The sequence below is a fragment of the Dryas octopetala genome, chromosome 1 (assembly GCF_963921425.1).
Source record: "Dryas octopetala chromosome 1, drDryOcto1.1, whole genome shotgun sequence".
Taxonomy (NCBI): Eukaryota; Viridiplantae; Streptophyta; class Magnoliopsida; order Rosales; family Rosaceae; genus Dryas; species Dryas octopetala.
In genome coordinates, this window is record NC_141366.1 from 9,961,981 (window position 1) to 9,980,219 (window position 18,239).

Here is an 18,239-nt window from a genome sequence, read left to right on the forward strand (position 1 = left end):
AAAACATGTGGTGAAAGCAAAATACGAATTGCTTTTCTTAGAAGCAAAACAATGACAAGGAAGTGCTATAGGCCTATATACTTGTTATATGTTCTGGCTAGCTAGCATTAGCTATTAGACAGTTTGATTACTAAAATAACAATTTTGTGTTTTGGGTGGTTTGAATTTAGTTTGTTATTTCATAAAGTAGTCCTTTACATGGTTTTGTTTAATACATTTCATCATGGGTTCGTTTAGTCACCAAATTGTGCCATAGTTGATATGATATATAGTATGTCAATTCTTATAAACAAATGATGTTTAATTAGATATAACGTTTTTTGTTAAGTGAGATCAAATATAAACAAATAAAGCCTTGTTATATCAATTTATCAGTCTGGTATTCTACTCGATCATAATACAACTAGTTAATGGATCAATTTACTAGTGATTTTTCAGCTCAAAATATATCCCTTAAAAGAATATATCTGATTAATTTACTTTTAAAAAATTTGAGATTTATTATGGTATTGGTAAAGGCAACTGTTAACATTACAAATTTTACAATAATATTTGTTTTTTCATGTAGAAAATAATAATAATTTTCTTAAGAGTAAGTGAGTAACAAAACAAAACTAATAAACTATCCCATAGCCAGACCCGAAGCATCGGGGTGCGATAAAACAGCAGAGACCCGCTTGGCATTTCTCTCTTTGGACTGTTTTTGACTTGAGTGCGTTCGCACTGTGCCTAAGCTCTCTGGCCTTTGCTCCCTTCGCCTTCTCTCTGTTAATCTCTCTTTTTTCTTTCAAAACTCACTCATTTCAGGCATTTCTTTAAGTTTCTTTGCTTTAGCTTTTAGTTGCAGTTAAGATCTACCAAATACACCACTACATTTCGTTTTCCCACTACTGCTAGCTGTGTCTGCCATTAACAAGAAAAAGCAAGAAAAAAAAAAAAAAATTCTCGAAGTTTGAGAGAAACCCAGTATTGTATTTGTCTGTTTCTTCACCTTCCTCTTCTTGAATTCCAAAAAAGGCTTAGACCCATAGATCTGCCATGCTCAACCTGCGGCCTCGCCGCGATTCCACTCCTGTCACCACCAAATGGCAAAACAAGGTAATGTGCCTCACTCTCTGTCTTTGTTTTGGGCTGAAGGGTCCAAGAAATTATAAGAAGTGTAATTATTTGTGTACTATTTTGATTATTTACTGAAGTGGCAAAACATGGTAATGTGCGAGTAAATTTCTCTGGGTTTGATTTTTTTTGTTTTTGTTTTTGTGTGTGTGTTGATTTTATGCTTTAATGGGGTTGAGGTAGTAATTTAAAAATGGGTTTAGTTATTTGATTATTTGGTCAATTGGGTTTTTGTAGTTTGAGGAGAATTTGGAGCAGTGGCCACATCTGAAGGAGCTGGTACAGTGCTACACAACAGACTGGGTGAAGGATGAGAACAAGTATGGTCACTACGAGAGTGTTGGTCCGCCGTCGTTTCAGAACCAGATTTATGAGGGTCCTGACACTGATATTGAGACTGGTATGTAACCCTTCTTTCAGTCTTTGAATCTTTCGCTTACAGGAACATGCAGAAATGGGGGTGCATTTTGGTTTTTTTACATCAGAAGGGTTTTAATGATGTACTGTGTTTAGGTTATATGACACCAGCCTCCCCCCCAACCCCCTTTTGTTTTTGCTACACGGCTGAAACCTTTTTGCAAAAGTACATAATTGGTGTAAATGTGTACATTATCAATATCTGGTCAAAACCCATTTTTCTGGAGTTCATAATCAATGGAAAAAGTTAGATGTTTTGTGTTGTATATGTTATTCTCCATGCCTGGTTCTAAAGGCAACATTAAGAGCAAACTATAGATTGCTGGTAATTTTTTTTTTGGGCATAGGATATATCATTAGTTAAAAAATATACAGGTAGCTATAGTTTAGGGAATTCATGCTGTTGTGAGTTTGGCCTGCCTTGAATGGGTGCCAGTCTGTAGTGATAGTTAAAGTGGAAGAATGGTGCAATCCAAGTACTAGAATTGTTAACTTCATTATCCTCTGCTAGATGCCAAGTGTTTGTGAATTACAAGTTAAATTGCAATAGGATTGAGTGACATTGCAGAACTGGTTTTGTCATATACTTCTTGGTAGAATTTTTTGAAATAATTTAAATCCATTTGCAGAAATGCACCTTGCAAGTGCAAGGCGAACCAAGGTGGAAGATACTGATGATGATGTCCCAAGTACCTCGGGACGACAATTTACAGAGGCTACTGTATCTGATTCAGCACACTCCATTGATCCAAAGGTTGTACATTATCTTTTTTATTTTGCATTTTTGAATATCCAATACATTTTTTACTGGTTTAAATGATCCACTTGCTTATATTCAGTTTTAATTCTTTTAAACTTGATACTATATATGCAGCATTTTGGTCAATCTCCCCTCCCTGCCTATGAACCAGCTTTTGATTGGGAAAATGAAAGGTCAATGATATTTGGCCAAAGGGTTCCAGAAACTCCAATATCTCAGTATGGCAATTCTAAAATATTTTTGTTGAGTAGAAGTTCGTACCAGGTTTTGTCGTTCCTTTTCCCTGTGTTTATTAATCATCTTTTTCTGTACTCCTTTGGGCGGTCTCAGTGGATTGAAGATCTCAGTGAAAGTTCTGTCCCTATCGTTTCAAGCAGGATTAGCTGGTGAGTGTTATGCTTTCTCTACTCCCTTTCTGTTCTGTTGCTTTTGTTACTTAGAGCTGTTTCAAGATTTCTGACTTTGTGTTCTCTCTCTCTCTCTCTCTCTCTCTCTCTCTCTCTGTGTCCTCTCCTCCCTCCCTCCCTCCCTCCCTCCCTCCCTCTCTCTCATACAGAGCCATTTTATGGTACAATTTGCTTATATAATAGGGAGCGAAGAGAAAAATTGTCAGAGGATTTCTATTTTCGTCATGTACCAACTGAAATGCAGGATGTAAGCTATGAGATCAACTTAATACTTTTTTCCCACTCTTTGTAATGGTTTTTATCAGTTCTTACTTTAAGGACTTATTTTTGCATACATTGCGACTAACAAATTTACTGTTGCTCCTGTCATCATTTTTGGGCAAAGATTTCTTTTGAACCTCGTGGAATCTTCTATTTAGATGCTCCGTCATCATCAGTTTGTCTGCTAATCCAGATAGAGAAGCATGCCACAGAAGAAGGCGGGGTTACGCCTTCAGTTTATTCTCGTAAAGAACCAGTATGTCCAAGTATATATGTTACTTCTTTCTTATTGTTTTTAACTTGTGATTATGATTTGAGATTTGATATTCTATACCTTGAGGTTGTTTTGCAATGGAAGACCATTTGCCATCCTAAGTTGCTTTGAAATGCTGAATTCTTTTCCTAGATAGCTATAATGTTAAAAAGCTTCATTGATCAAAGAAAGACTTTATAGTTGATGGTTGCTGTATATATGAGAATATTGGTTAGATATTAGTATCCTAGGGAGGGTAGGGTGGCATGGAGGGTATGTCACTAAGTTTGTTGAAAGTTGTTCCCTCTTTTGCTTAATAAAGATAGGTTTTGATGGTGTTGAGTCACTTCAGATTGATTAAACATTTAAACTTTGTCTTAACAACGCCTTTTTATGGTGTTCTCACATTTACTTTTTTGGTAGGCTAAGGATGGTTTGTATGGATGAGCGATTGTGTCTTTGTTTGTGTATCTGATTGCATATAAATATTATGCCATTTTCCGAACTGTTAATTTATTTGTTTTGTATAAAGTCTGTGTTCACTCTACCTGAACAGGTACACTTGACTGAGAAAGAAAAGCAAAAACTGCAGGTGTGGTCTCAAATAATGCCTTACAAAGAGTCCTTCGCCTGGGCTATTGTTTCATTATTTGATAACAGCATTGGTGCAGCTTCTGGTGGGTCTGCTTCCCCGAGCAGTCCTCTTGCTCCTAGTATATCTGGTTCAAGTTCTCATGATGGTGTGTTTGAGCCTAGTGCAAAGGTCACGTTAGATGGGAAGCTAGGTTATTCAAGTCGAAGCTCTGTTGTTGTTGAAATATCAAACTTAAACAAAGTTAAAGAAAGCTATACTGAGGACTCACTTCACGTATGTAAAAATCCTCTTGAATGCATTTCTAATACCTTCTTGGTTTTTATTTATGGTTACTGTGTATGTATCACTTTGTTGGCATGGCTTTTCTTGTCTGTATTTCCTTTTCCGTGAAATTATGTAAGAGATACAGACTATTTCTCTAATTGTTGGAGGTTTGAGCTTTCGTTAAATACCTGCTCAGTATGCCTGAATTAAGAGTGCTAATTATGTCTTTTATTTGGACTATAATGGTGCCTTTAATATTCTGTGTTTTCTTTTGGGTGGATTTCCTGAAAATATTAGGATCCCAAACGCAAGATTCATAAACCTGTGAAAGGTGTTTTGAGACTGGAAATTGAGAAGCACCAGATTGACCATGTTGACATGGAAAATATATCAGAAAGTGGTAGTCTGACCAATGATTCTGTTGATGATCGCATTACTGATTCCATGCTTGGGAAGCTCCCAAGTAATGGTATGGATGGTCCTCAGGGCAGCAGTTCTAAGTGGAATTCTTTCGATGCAAAAGAAATTTCTGGAAATGGATCAAATGCTCATGGAAATCCTGTTTTCAGTGCTGATGATGTAAGTATCACACCTCTGTACTGCCTTTTGCCTTCAGGTGTCACTATTGGGTCTCCCTATATCTTTATTGTAGGCAGAGGGTTGTATATTTTGCGGACTACTGGTCCACTTTGTTTTTTATTCCTTTTTTTCATCATTACAAACATTATGTTTCCTATAAAAAAAAAAAGTGTCGCCAGTGGGTCAATGATTTCTGCAGTAATGGTTTTAAAAGTATGATACATCTTGATGTAGGGCAGATTGCTGTAATAGTAAAAAACCTAGTAGAACAAGGAACTTCCAGCAATAAAAGAAAAGAGAGAGAAGAAGCTATAGGATCAAATTTGGAACGTAGATAGATGAGTTCTAGGGAAAAGAGGCCCAAGAGAAACTCTATAATATGAAATTTTGGAATAATATTGCATAAAACTGTCTATTACAACCTAAGGCTTAAGTTTATATAGAAAAACATAAACCTTAACTGACTATGGAGATAAATAGATTTTAATTTTGATTATGTTTTTAATTAACGCTTCTTGTCATGCCTGGTATTAATAAATACTAAAAGTGACTGTGTTGATTAACTTGCAGTTTCAAGCTTTCGACTTTCGTACTACAACAAGAAATGAGCCTTTCTTGCAGCTTTTTCATTGTCTTTATGTATATCCCATGACTGTTAGTTTAAGTCGGAAGAAGAATTTGTTTATAAGGGTTGAACTTCGGGAGGATGATAATGATATTCGTAGACAGCCTTTAGAGGTAAATATACCTTGATTGTTATTATGTAAGCAGTTCACTTTTCTGAATTTTTCCTCACTAGTTTTTTTTGTGTGCAACTGATTTGACTAGGCAATGTATCCAAGGGAGCCGGGTGCATCACTTCAGAAGTGGGCTCACACACAAGTGACTGTTGGGACGAGGGTGTCCTGCTACCATGATGAGATCAAACTTTCCCTCCCTGCTACCTGGACACCAACACATCATCTTTTATTTACTTTTTTTCATGTTGATCTTCAAACAAAATTGGAAGCTCCAAAGCCTGTAAGTACAGGTTTTGTTTTTGTTTCTCTGATGGACTTGCTGACTTTTCCATAAAGTTTTCACTTGTTGCCCCCACTATTTAGTTTTCTGACTGCTTTTGTCTTGTTTGCATTTTTTTTTTGGTCATATCTACTACTTCATTAAAATAATTATTTCCAACCATTCACTTTCCAGGTAGTAATTGGATACGCGTCACTTCCATTATCCACACATGCTCAGTATGTATATGCCTTCAATCCTGATCATCCTCAGTTGTTCTTAAAACTGAATAAAACTCAAATATGTCTTTGTCATGTGGTTGCTCGTTTATTATATTGATCATATATAAACCTATGTTAAATTTGGTTATTCCTTTTAAAAGTAATCTTTCTTTGCCCAATGAATTTGCCGTTCCTGTTTGTTACTTTAAAATATTTGCAAAGGCCTTCAAATATTGCACTTTAGTTTTATTACCATCTTGCTAATTTTTTCTTATCTTTATGGCTTTCAGAATTTTAAATTTACCAATGGTATGCAAAAGCCATAATGGTTGTTTTTCTACTCAGGTTGCGATCTGAAATTTCTTTGCCAATTATGAGAGAGCTGGTTCCACATTATCTCCAGGATACGGGCAGAGTATGTTTGGATTGCACTTGTAGTTTATTAAATGTCCTACTCTTTGTTAGTGAAATTTCATAAGATGTTTAACGTTTTATTCATTTATTAATTTTGTTCAAGTTGATTTTATTTCTATTCATGAAAAAAAAAAAGAAAAAAAAATATATTTATTTCTATTCTGTTTGAACCTCACTTTATGATCACAAGGGATTACCTAATTGTTGAATCTATATATTGAGTTCATTCATTGTTGTTTATTTGAGTGCTCATTCTTTTGAATTCTTTATGCAACTATCCTGCATATTAAACTACACGAGCAGCATTCTACTCTTGTAGTTGGTAGGAAGCTTTTATACATTTATTTGTAGTCCACTCTCATTTTCTCAAACTGATGATTCCATTACCTGCTCATCTCCACCCCTTCCCCTCAACTGCTTTTGTAGGAGAGGTTGGATTACCTAGAAGATGGAAAGAATGTCTTTCGATTGCGCGTAAGACTTTGTTCGTCATTATATCCTATCAATGAGCGCATAAGAGATTTTTTCCTTGAATACGATAGGCACACTCTTCGAACAAGCGCACCTTGGGGTTCTGAACTTCTGGAGGTATTTTTCTTTCTAATGCTTTACTTAAAACCCACTTCCTCTGTTTCTTCTTGTATTATTTGGCAAGAAAATTCTATTCTCAGATATCATAGAAGTTGTAGAATACATGTATGTATATGTTTTTAGAAATTTTTGGAATAAGACGTACAGGGTACCAGCCCCCCCCCCCCTCCCTGTTTTTAATCTCAATCTACCTTACTAATTGTGTTATTGGTTGCTATCCGTCTGGGGTGTTGGTCATGCAATAATTATGTCATAGACTAATTTGTAAGTAGTGTAATATAGAGATTTTTTGGTTTTTTTTTTTTTTGGGGGGGGGGGGGATGTAACAAAGAGGTTGGCTAGCTCTATGTGAAGAAGTAATTGGAGTGTGTGCTGACTGCTGATTTTTCATGCAGGCTATTAACAGTTTGAAGAACGTTGATTCCATTGCTTTGCTGCAGTTTCTTCATCCAATTCTGAATATGCTTCTTCATCTAATAGGCAATGGTGGAGAAACCCTCCAGGTTATGTTAAAAAGTTATAGTACTGCTTTTTATTGTTAGTTGCTCTTGTGGCTCCATTTCTTTTTTATTTTCTTGAATTGGTATTTGTTAATTTCTTTGGTAACTTTTCTAGCTTATCCAACAGTATAGCTTCGCCTTTTTACTGATTGGGTTCTGCCCTGACACTGTGTACTGCCATCTTATTTTTTGATTTTACTGCTGCTTTCAGGTTGCAGCTTTCAGAGCCATGGTTAATATCGTGACCCGGTGTGTGTTTTAGTTTTGATTAATGCTTTTGCATACCTAAGAAATGTAATTTACCATGTATTGGAGTAAAATATATTCTTGCCTCTCTATTTAAGTTAAATGTGGTTACCTTGGTCTAGGCCTGGAAACATTCTCCACATACACACGAAAAATTAAGTGGTCAGATTTGCTTATCTGCCTAAAGGCCTCTATGGGTTGACACATAATGATCTGTTATCTTAATGGGCTGTGCCAATGTCTATTCATGAAACCTGGTTTAATCTGTTAGTGAGGATATTATGGTAAACTAACTAAAAACTTAAACATTCCAAATCTTTTTCTGCACCTCTTTTTCTCTTGTGAAGATAATAAATCAAGGTCATACTCCAATTCTATTTTCTTGATGATGATTAATGAAGGTATTGAGATTTATTAATAAAGATATTAGTTATTTTTTTGGTATTTTTCTAGTTCGTGTTTCTTCAATAGCTAACTTTTAATATTACGATATTGCTCATCTGTTTGTTATTAATTTAATGTGAACTGACCATTAAATTGAGTGTTCAGATTTTCCATATCTGTTCGGTATTAATTTGTAGCTTTAGGGGTAATTTCACAAGGCACAACACAAACATGCTTAAATATGACAGATATTCGTCTCTGCTATATATGTAATAGTTTGCTGCTTGGTTTAATAGTTGTACTCTTTTTTTTTTTTTTTTTTTTTTTTTTTTTTTTTTTTTTAAGAAAACAAAGTTATTTGAAAAAAGGAGGTTACAAACAACACAGACAAGCCTTTGGTTTAATAGTTGTATTCTGGACCAGCCTTTGTGCGTCTTTTTATTTATTTATTGCATTTGTTTAAAATTCTTCTGATTGCCTTTCAAATTTTAGTTTGACATCCATGGAATGTCTTCTGTAGGGTGCAGCAGGAGTCGGTTGATGACGCTGAAAGAAATCATTTCCTAGTTAACTATGTTGATTATGCTTTTGATGACTTTGGGGGCCGTCAACCACCAGTTTATCCTGGTTTGTCAACTGTTTGGGGAAGCTTGGCTCGTAGTAAGGTACACCCATCCTGCTGTTGTTTTTCATATGCCCCTTTCTATTAGCATGTGTTTTTCTTGATCATCATTCATCACTATTAATTAAGTTCTTTCTCTTCTTGACAAAATGAGATATGCTGTTTCATTTGTAATTCATCACTATTCAGTATCTTCAACAGAAAGAAGGCATTCCCAGATAATTGGGATTTGATAGCTTCTCTATGTGATTGTATCATTCAGTTGGGTTATTCTTATAATTAAATATGTCTATAGGATAATATCAAGAGTGACTATGTTACCCTTGGTGAGCAACCTGGCTTACTTGATGAGACTTGACTGGGCCAGTCCAAAAATAATTATAAAATCAGTATATTATTGAATTTTGAAGACTTTTTATCAATATAGTTGAGAAACCTTATTTCCATGAACTATGCTTGTGCCAATGCAAAAAATGTTTTCATCCTTTAATGCTGTGTGGTGATTGCATCATTGTTATTTTGCAACAGTCCAACTGTTTAACATTATGATTTTATTGTGCAGGCTAAAGGATACCGTGTGGGACCTGTGTATGATGATGTTTTGGCAATGGCTTGGTTTTTCCTTGAGCTAATTGTCAAGTCAATGGCATTGGAGAAGATGCGTCTTTTCTATCATAATCTTCCATTAGGTAGATTTCAATGCAAGGAAACTTATTCCTAGCATGTGTTTATTTATAACTATATTTTTGGGAGTGTTTCTCATATGCATCATCTATTTTTTCTCTCATACACCCATGACCCTTCTGCATGCAAACACAATGAAAGAAGGCACAAACAATAGGTTTCTAGTAACCAAACAAAGAAATAGCAATAATAATATATTTGTAGAGAATCAAATTATCAACAGTAAGAATACAGTTTAGCAAACATTGTATACATATTGGCAATACCATTGTAACATGGAAGGTAAACAAGTGGAGAGTACACATTTGAGGCAGGCAGAGGGTGTGCTTGGTGGACTCAGAATTTATTAACTAGTAAATTTGTGGGCGAAAATGCATCGAACCTTTTATATTAAAACTTTAAAACCATTGTGTCTATTTTATTAAAAATTTAAGGTTATTAAAGTCTATATTAGCCATACTTATGTTAAGTGGTTCAGTGGTCTTGCAAACATAAATAGTATTATTTGCAATTTTGTTTTCATTTCTATAACAATTTCACCAGAGAAAATGGTTTTCCTTATCCCAGCTTATTGGATATTCTGTGCAGTTTCAACTTCATGCTGGTCGTGTATTGTTTGTTCTGATACTATATAGTGTAGCTAGAAGTTATGCTTTTCTAGGGAATATTCTTGACTCTCCTAACTTTGGATTTCTGTTATTAACCTTAGTAGATGCTACTGAAGTGATGTAACTCCTTTTTGTATCTAAGACTGAAATTACCCTGTTATTGTGACATGTATTTGCAGTGAAATTTTTCTTTTTCTTGAATCTTCTTCAGGTTCCTTTGTTACTTATCTTCTTTTTGTGTTGTAGGTGAAGATATTCCGCCTATGCAATTGAAAGAAGGTGTATTCAGATGTATAATGCAGTTGTATGATTGCCTACTAACAGAAGTGCATGAACGTTGTAAGAAGGGGTTAAGCTTGGCAAAGCGTTTAAACAGTAGTTTGGCTTTCTTTTGTTATGATCTCTTGTCCATTATTGAACCTCGCCAAGTTTTTGAATTGGTATGTCTTCTGCTTAGCTTTCATTATCCAGATTTCTCTGTCAGCACAGACTATTCTATGTACTTTATAATATGCTGCAGACAATTTTGTTTCAGTAGGGCTGATCGGGTGCCGTCCTAAAGGTGGAAATATTTTAATGTCAAATTCAAATTTTGAACAAAAGCCTTCCCTATGTTTTGATTATGTGTATATATTATATATATTTTTTTCTTTGCTTTATACTGTTGAAAAAAATCCAAAGTGTATATATATACTGTTGAAAAGAAAATTTAAGAAAGGGAGAAGAGGATCATATTTTTCTTTCATCAATTGAGTGATATACATAGCCTTCATACATAAGAAAGTCAATGGAAATTTCCCAGAAATCACCCAAATCAGCTCAATCAGTATCCCTAAAAACATATGGCTGTTCATAGCCTACATCAATGACATGTATGATGAAAGAACAACATCATGACATTTTGAGTTAGAAAATCCCCCCGCCCTGTTTTTGGTAGTTATTCACTTTATGATGTCTTACATGTGCTGCAGGTGTCCTTGTACCTGGACAAGTTTTCTGGGGTCTGTCAATCAGTTCTGCATGATTGCAAGCTCACATTTTTGCAAATTATATGTGATCATGACCTTTTTGTTGAAATGCCTGGGAGAGACCCTTCTGATAGGTAACTTATCAATGAAATGTTTCTTTCTTGAGTACCTCACCTTCTTACTGTTAACCATGGCACTACTGTTGAACTATTGAACTTGGTAGATGACTTGATCAGTTTAATATTTTCCCTCCAAGCGAACTTAGTGTCACTATGAAGGAAGAACACATGGGGTTGGTTTATTTTTTGTTTTTCTTTTTAAGAGAAACAAATTTTATAGAACAACTAAAAATGTACAACAGCTGTGGACAAGGAGTCCACATCAGATCTACAAAGCACTCTACAGTCAAAGCTAAAACACCACCAAACCCAACCCAAAACTATAATAAACATGTAATTTTCCTGATTCCTGACTCCTGTCCTTTCAGGTTTAATTGATTATTTCTAATAAGAAAAAAACATTTATTTTGTCTCCTTGAATATGTATTTGCATGCTAATAATCTGAAGGAAATGGAATATTATTTTTTTCTCTCAAGATTTTGTTTAATTTTCTTTTTAGTGTTGTTTAGTGTGTCTTAACAAAGTGAATGTTCTTGCTGTAGGAACTACCTTTCATCTGTTTTAATACAAGAGCTATTCATTACTTGGGATCATGATGATTTATCTCTGCGGGCAAAGGTGAGTTTGCAGTGAATAATCTTGTATTTATATATATGTATGAAACAATAAGTTTGCAGTGGATAATCTGCACTGACCTTTTTTAAAAATAAAAAAAAAATGCTGTTTTATATATATGCTGGTGGACGCATTCTCATACTTGTTCCTCCTCGATTTGCACCTTCCTTTTTATTTTGGAAGTTTGCGCCACTAGGAAGCATGAAAATTTTCCAAGTCTTGAAAATGATCATATTGTTGATTAGATGTACACTATATCTGTATGTTACATTTTGGCTCTAACTCTTTCATTTCTGTGTGTAGGCAGCTAGAATTTTAGTAGTTCTTTTGTGCAAGCATGAGTTTGATGCTCGATACCAAAAGCCTGAAGATAAACTATATATTGCCCAGCTATATTTTCCACTTATCGGACAGGTGCATAGTGTTATTTTCCTAGTTTGTATAAATGTTTTTTGTCTTCTTTTCCCTCGTCTCTTTTGTTTTTAACCCCACAGGGATCTCAGTTTTGCATGAACCACTTAAAATATGGGTTTTCCTCGGTGTGCCGTATAACCAAGGGTGACAATACTGATATTTCGGAGAATTTTGGGATAAATGAATTTAGTGGGGGGGAGGGGGGGGGGGGAATGGTTTTCCCGTAATGTTTGGTTTTCAAAGATTGTGTATACCATGAAGCAAAGATGATTTTATTAGTTATACTTCAAGTTTTAAGTTCATACTTGTCAGTTGTGCCTACTGTTTTCATCATACATGTCATATGCTTAGCTTAGATGTACTATTTTTTTTTTTTTTAGTTTACCATTTTACATACGTCGCTTCAATTGATGCTTACTGATATTGATGTCGGAATATCCCTTGGTTTTCCATAAATCCGAATCCTCGATATTTCTATGGACATTGATATTTTTATCCTTGCATATATCTGGAAATGAAAAAATAGTTCCCTCACTCCCCCTAAATGACATATTTCACCCTATTATAACAAGGGCGGAATAAATACTATCAAAGTTTGTGCGGTTCCAAAATATAGAATGATGTGTGTACAAATTCATGGCCATACGCTAAGAAGTTCTAACTAGGAGTGTTGTGGTCTGTGCAGATTCTAGATGAAATGCCTGTCTTTTACAACCTCAATGCTGTTGAAAAGCGTGAAGTTTTAGTTGCTATTTTGCAAATTGTGCGGAACCTTGATGATGCATCACTTGTCAAGGCGTGGCAGCAGAGCATTGCTAGAACTAGATTATTTTTCAAACTCATGGAGGAATGCCTTGTTCTATTTGAGGTTGCTTTTTATTAATTACGTGTTTAGCTTACTTGTGGAAAATTCACCACATGCAAAAATTTACATTTTAGTCGGAAGAAATCTAAGTTGTTAAGAAACACCAGAAATCTAAGTTTTTCATGACTGTTTTGGATGCATCTGGACTTTTCAACAGCTGAATGACACATTTAAAGAAATTTATTGATGTAGTTGTTTAGTTCGAGGGATCAACTTAGCTCTTATAAATTTAGGTTCATTCTTTTGTATCCCTCTCTTCATGCCTCATTTTATGGTCATAGATTCTTGAAATCATTCACTTTTTTGTGTTCCTTCCACAGTGAAAGGAGTTAAAAGAAAACCAATCTAGTAAACTCCTTTCATAGTTGAGATATATTTTCATAAATATAGAATGTAGATTAAGCGATTGTCCCAAAAAAAAACAAAATGTATCTGTAGATTAAGCTATTTTCCAAAGTTTTTTTCCCTAAAAAAAAAAAAAGCTGGCCATAACACACTTGTTGTTTTTATGTACTTTACAGCACAGAAAACCTGCTGATGGAATACTTATGGGCTCTAGTTCTCGCAGTCCTGTTGGTGACGGTCCTGCTTCCCCCAAGTATTCTGATAGACTTTCTCCTGCGATCAACAACTATCTGTCGGAGGCATCTAGACAAGAAGTCAGAGTGAGTTAATTGTTCTGGTCTCAGTTAAGAAACCAACGGTGCCTGTGTTTTTGTCTATCATTAGTTTTTGTTATTTATAGCTTATAAGGGAGGTCATTCTTGTGAGCAATGAATGTAATCTTGCTTCCATTAGTAGGTTCATATCTCTCTTGGAGAAAATATTTCAATTTCATGACATAGAAATCAGCATCTTCTAAAGTATTCTGAAGATTCTTGAATCTCTTTAATGCAGCCTCAGGGTACACCTGAAAATGGTTATTCATGGCAGAGAGTAAATTCTCAGTTAAGCTCCCCTAGCCAGCCATATTCCTTGAGAGAAGCTCTGGCTCAGGCACAATCTTCTAGGATTGGTGCTTCTGCTCAAGCGCTAAGAGAATCTTTGCATCCAATATTGAGGCAAAAATTGGTAAGGTTTGTGTAAACATGTTGTGTTTGATTAATTGCAGCATTAGCCCCATTTACCTTCTGCAATATAATTTGATATGGCTTTTTAAATTTGTCCAATTTTCTTTGCTAATATTAGGTGGCTAATGACTTTCACATTTTCAGGAGCTCTGGGAAGAAAACTTGAGTGCTTCTGTCAGTCTTCAAGCTTTGGAAATAACTGAAAAGTTCTCCATAATGGCAGCATCCCATAGCATCGCTACTGACTATGGAAAATTTGATTGCGTCACAGCCATATTCATGAGCTTCTTCTCTCGAAATCAACCACTGTCTTTCTGGAAATCATTGCTTCCCGTCTTCAACAATATCTTCAATCTTCATGGTGCAACTTTGATGGCAAGGGAAAATGATCGTTTCTTAAAGCAAGTCACTTTCCATCTTCTTCGACTTGCAGTGTTTCGAAATGTTAACATCAGAAAAAGGGCTGTTATGGGCCTCCAGATACTCATAAGGGTAGGCTCTTTCTGACACATTGTATGCTCTGGTTATTTTTCAACTTAAAAATAAATTCCATTCTTTTTTCTTTGGCAGAGTTCTTTCTACTACGTTATGCAGACAGCAAGGTTGAGGGTCATGCTGATCATCACATTATCAGAGTTGATGTCTGATGTACAAGTAACTCAGATGAAGTCTGATGGAACACTAGAAGAGAGTGGTGAAGCACGGCGTCTTCGAAAATCTATGGAGGAAGTGGCAGATGCAGCTAAGAGCCCCAGTCTGTTGAGAGAGTCTGGACTTCCTGAGAGTGCTTTATTAGAAATTCCAGAAAGAATGACCGAAAATAGGTGGTCCTGGTCAGAAGTGAAATTTCTCTCCGACAGTCTTCTTCTTGCTCTTGATGCCAGCTTGGAACATGCACTCCTGGTCAGTTTTGACAATGCCTGAATCAACTATAATTTTTCATGGTATTTTGTGGTAACAGAACTCACCTCAACTCTTTTGGGATAAGATGATACATATTTACCCCGACAGGGTTGATTTTTCACCTCCTGGTTGGTGTTGATTTGGGGTGGATACAGTTTTTTCTAACAGATTGGTGATTTGTCCTGTTTCGGCAAGCATTGAACTTCCAATTTCTGGAAAACTAACACTTCTCAGTATGGACATATGGAAATGCCTATACTGCTGTTAGAAGATAACTGTTGTAGAGCCACTGATTTCTATGCCCAATATGAGAACTAATTTAACAATGATCACAGAAACAATACTATCTTTGTCTGATAGATGGATTGAGATGAATAGATAGATGCTTTTCATTCACATTGTAATAGTGGCTGCATTTTGTTTTGCAGGGCTCTTTGATGACTATGGATAGATATGCAGCTGCAGAAAGTTACTATAAACTTGCTATGGCTTTTGCCCCTGTCCCAGATCTTCACATAATGTGGTTACTACATTTATGTGATGCACATCAGGAAATGCAGTCTTGGGCAGAAGCTGCTCAGTGTGCTGTTGCTGTAGCTGGTATTGTAATGCAGGCAAGTGTTATGGTTGTTTGCAATGCAACCTCTGCATGAAGCACTTTTCTAGTCTTAGCTTTCATATCAGTTTTTAAGTGCAAGAGTTCTCACATACTAGTAAATTCCTATTTTTGACTGACCTTGCAAACTTCTAAACTATACATGCTTCTTTGACTAACCAATGCAATTTTCTTTTTCTCCCTCCATTTGGACATATTTGCTTGCTTTCTGTTACTGCTTTTACAGTGTTTGTTCTAAAGTTGTAGGTCAAAAGATTTTCAGACTGAATGTGATTAGGCTCGCACACTAGTGCAATTTGGACAAATTCTTTAAATTTTTGTACATTTTTGTTGTATAATTTTAAACTAAGATTTGAGAGATTTTTTGGTCAGTTGGAATGTGAAAGTTGAAAAAGTCAATAAATTTCTGAAAACGGTGGACATACTGACTGTATTGTAGCCAAAACCCCTCACCTGCTAATTTGGCAACTGTTATGTTGAAACTGATGGCTAAATAATGTTTTTTTTTTTTTTTTTTTTTATGTGAAGAGCTTAGGTAAAGGTTGATGCATAATTACACCATTTGTTTTGTTCTCTGCAACTTGAGATCTGATTTCTTATAGTTTTTGTAAGATTTTCATGGATTACTCTGTAAAGTGGAGAAATAAAAAGTTGAGTCAATAATTTTCAAACTGTTGCTCACTAGTTTACGTTTAGCTAACATTCTATTTCTATACTCTATAGGCCCTTGTGGCCAGAAATGATGGTGTTTGGAGTAATGATCACATAACTGCTCTACGTAAAATTTGTCCGATGGTCAGCAATGAGATCAGCTCTGAGACATCTGCAGCTGAGGTAGAGGGATATGGTGCATCAAAACTTACTGTTGACTCTGCCGTGAAGTACCTACAACTCGCAAATAAGCTTTTTTCTCAAGCTGAACTATTTCATTTCTGTGCAAGCATTCTGGAACTTGTTATTCCAGTTTATAAAAGCAGGAGAGCATATGGACAGCTGAGTAAATGTCACACAATGCTTACTAATATCTACGAATCAATCCTTGAGCAGGAATCAAGCCCAATTCCATTCACAGATGCAACATACTATAGGGTGGGGTTTTATGGTGATAGATTTGGAAAGTTGGATAGAAAGGAATATGTATACAGGGAGCCCCGTGATGTAAGACTAGGTGACATAATGGAGAAGCTTAGTCATATATACGAGTCTAGGATGGATGGCAATCACACCTTACACATTATTCCGGATTCTAGGCAGGTAAAGGCAGATGAATTGCAGCCTGGAGTCTGCTACCTGCAGATAACTGCTGTTGATGCAGTCATGGAAGATGAAGATTTGGGAAGCAGAAGGGAGAGAATTTTTTCTCTTTCCACTGGAAGTGTACGTGCGCGAGTCTTTGACCGTTTCTTGTTTGATACCCCATTTACAAAAAATGGAAAGACTCAAGGCGGATTGGAAGACCAGTGGAAGAGGCGGACAGTTCTTCAGACTGAAGGTTCATTCCCAGCTCTTGTGAATAGGCTTTTAGTTACCAAGTCCGAATCACTTGAGTTCTCCCCAGTAGAAAATGCCATTGGAATGATTGAAACTCGGACGGCTGCTTTACGAAATGAACTTGAAGAGCCTCGTAGTTCCGAAGGGGATCAACTCCCACGTCTCCAGAGCCTACAGAGGATTCTTCAAGGCAGTGTTGCAGTTCAGGTTGAATAAACTCCCTTTTCCAGTTTCTGACTCCATCATTTAACTTAGTTTGCTGACCTATCTGTCTCCAGCATGGACTGATCAGATTTCTCTACTCTCTCTATATGCAGGTGAACAGTGGGGTACTGAGTGTGTGCACTGCATTCCTGTCTGGTGAGCCGGCAACAAGGTTGCGGTCACAGGAACTGCAGCAACTCATCGCTGCGCTTCTTGAATTTATGGCTGTGTGCAAGCGTGCCATCCGGGTACACTTCAGATTGATTGGTGAGGAAGATCAGGAATTCCACACACAGCTTGTGAATGGATTTCAATCTCTAACTGCCGAGTTGTCTCATTACATCCCTGCCATTCTGTCAGAGCTGTGACATTGTTGTAGAATTATTAGTGTTATTATTTTGTGCTTCTTTTCTTTTTTGAATTTCTTTCCCCGTATATTGTTGCTGCAATGTGTCAAAATTTTCCCCGGCCCCCCCAAGTGATGTGCACATATTTCATGGTTCATATATGTGACCCACGAATCAGCAGCAAGAATCTCAACATTGTTTTATATATGTATTTTTTTTTGTAAGATTTTATGTATGTTTTTATGAATGTAGTTTAAGGTTTTGTTTGGACTGAATTTATTTTTTATTTGTGCTTTCTTATTTGGGCCTTACCACGTTCGAATTGGTTTTTTTCTTGGGCTGGTTATCTGGTTTTGGGTCATTGAGCAATTTTCACAGCATTACTCATGAATATTGAAATATAAAAAATAAAAAAAAAATTACACTTACTAAGGAGTTCCAATTAAGAATTGTACCCTTTCATTGAAGGGTTTCAACTAAACATTACATCTGTAAGTATTAAAGCAAAATGAATTGGGAATTCAAGTTAGCAGAAAATGACTCTTTGATTCACCCATATTGACAAAGGAGGTTCATATCCCAGCCATAGAAAGCACTACAGTGTTTTTCATCAAAATTGAGAAAAATGAACCAAAAAAAAACTTGGACAAAAAAAAAAGGTGGCAGAGCAAATGAACCAAAAAAACAAAAATGGCCAGGCCCAAG

At 35.9% G+C, this 18,239-nt stretch overlaps 1 protein-coding gene across 2 annotated transcripts; it reads left to right on the top strand.

Moving 5' to 3' along the window:
- Positions 1–686: 686 nt before the first annotated feature.
- On the top strand, positions 687–17,869 carry SPK1 (guanyl-nucleotide exchange factor). 2 transcript variants are annotated; one of them, XM_086247141.1, is made up of 30 exons: positions 687–1,098; positions 1,354–1,516; positions 2,163–2,287; positions 2,408–2,511; positions 2,624–2,679; positions 2,850–2,947; positions 3,086–3,217; positions 3,771–4,082; positions 4,371–4,652; positions 5,223–5,390; positions 5,481–5,672; positions 5,847–5,890; positions 6,218–6,287; positions 6,713–6,874; positions 7,273–7,380; positions 7,589–7,626; positions 8,528–8,672; positions 9,192–9,318; positions 10,168–10,361; positions 10,893–11,023; positions 11,552–11,627; positions 11,928–12,038; positions 12,724–12,906; positions 13,425–13,568; positions 13,801–13,974; positions 14,118–14,465; positions 14,544–14,876; positions 15,305–15,490; positions 16,216–17,190; positions 17,301–17,869. In XM_086247141.1, the coding sequence occupies exons 1-30, from the start codon at positions 1,039–1,041 to the stop codon at positions 17,553–17,555; spliced, it is 5,496 nt and encodes a 1,831-aa protein (XP_086103267.1). In that variant the 5' UTR covers positions 687–1,038; the 3' UTR covers positions 17,556–17,869. The 2 variants fall into 2 exon arrangements, with proteins under 2 accessions (XP_086103267.1, XP_086103276.1); XM_086247150.1 differs by having other exon boundaries at positions 7,318–7,380.
- Positions 17,870–18,239: the final 370 nt, after the last annotated feature.

What these genes read in the sequence shown, in the direction of transcription:
- SPK1 (XM_086247141.1), top strand. Translation starts at nt 1,039, where the DNA reads ATGCTCAACCTGCGGCCTCGCCGCGATTCCACTCCTGTCACCACCAAA. An exon ending in TTCGTAGACAGCCTTTAGAG is followed by an intron (nt 5,391 to 5,480) that starts GTAAATATACCT and finishes TGATTTGACTAG; the next exon opens with GCAATGTATCCAAGGGAGCC. An exon ending in TAGCTGGTATTGTAATGCAG is followed by an intron (nt 15,491 to 16,215) that starts GCAAGTGTTATG and finishes TATACTCTATAG; the next exon opens with GCCCTTGTGGCCAGAAATGA.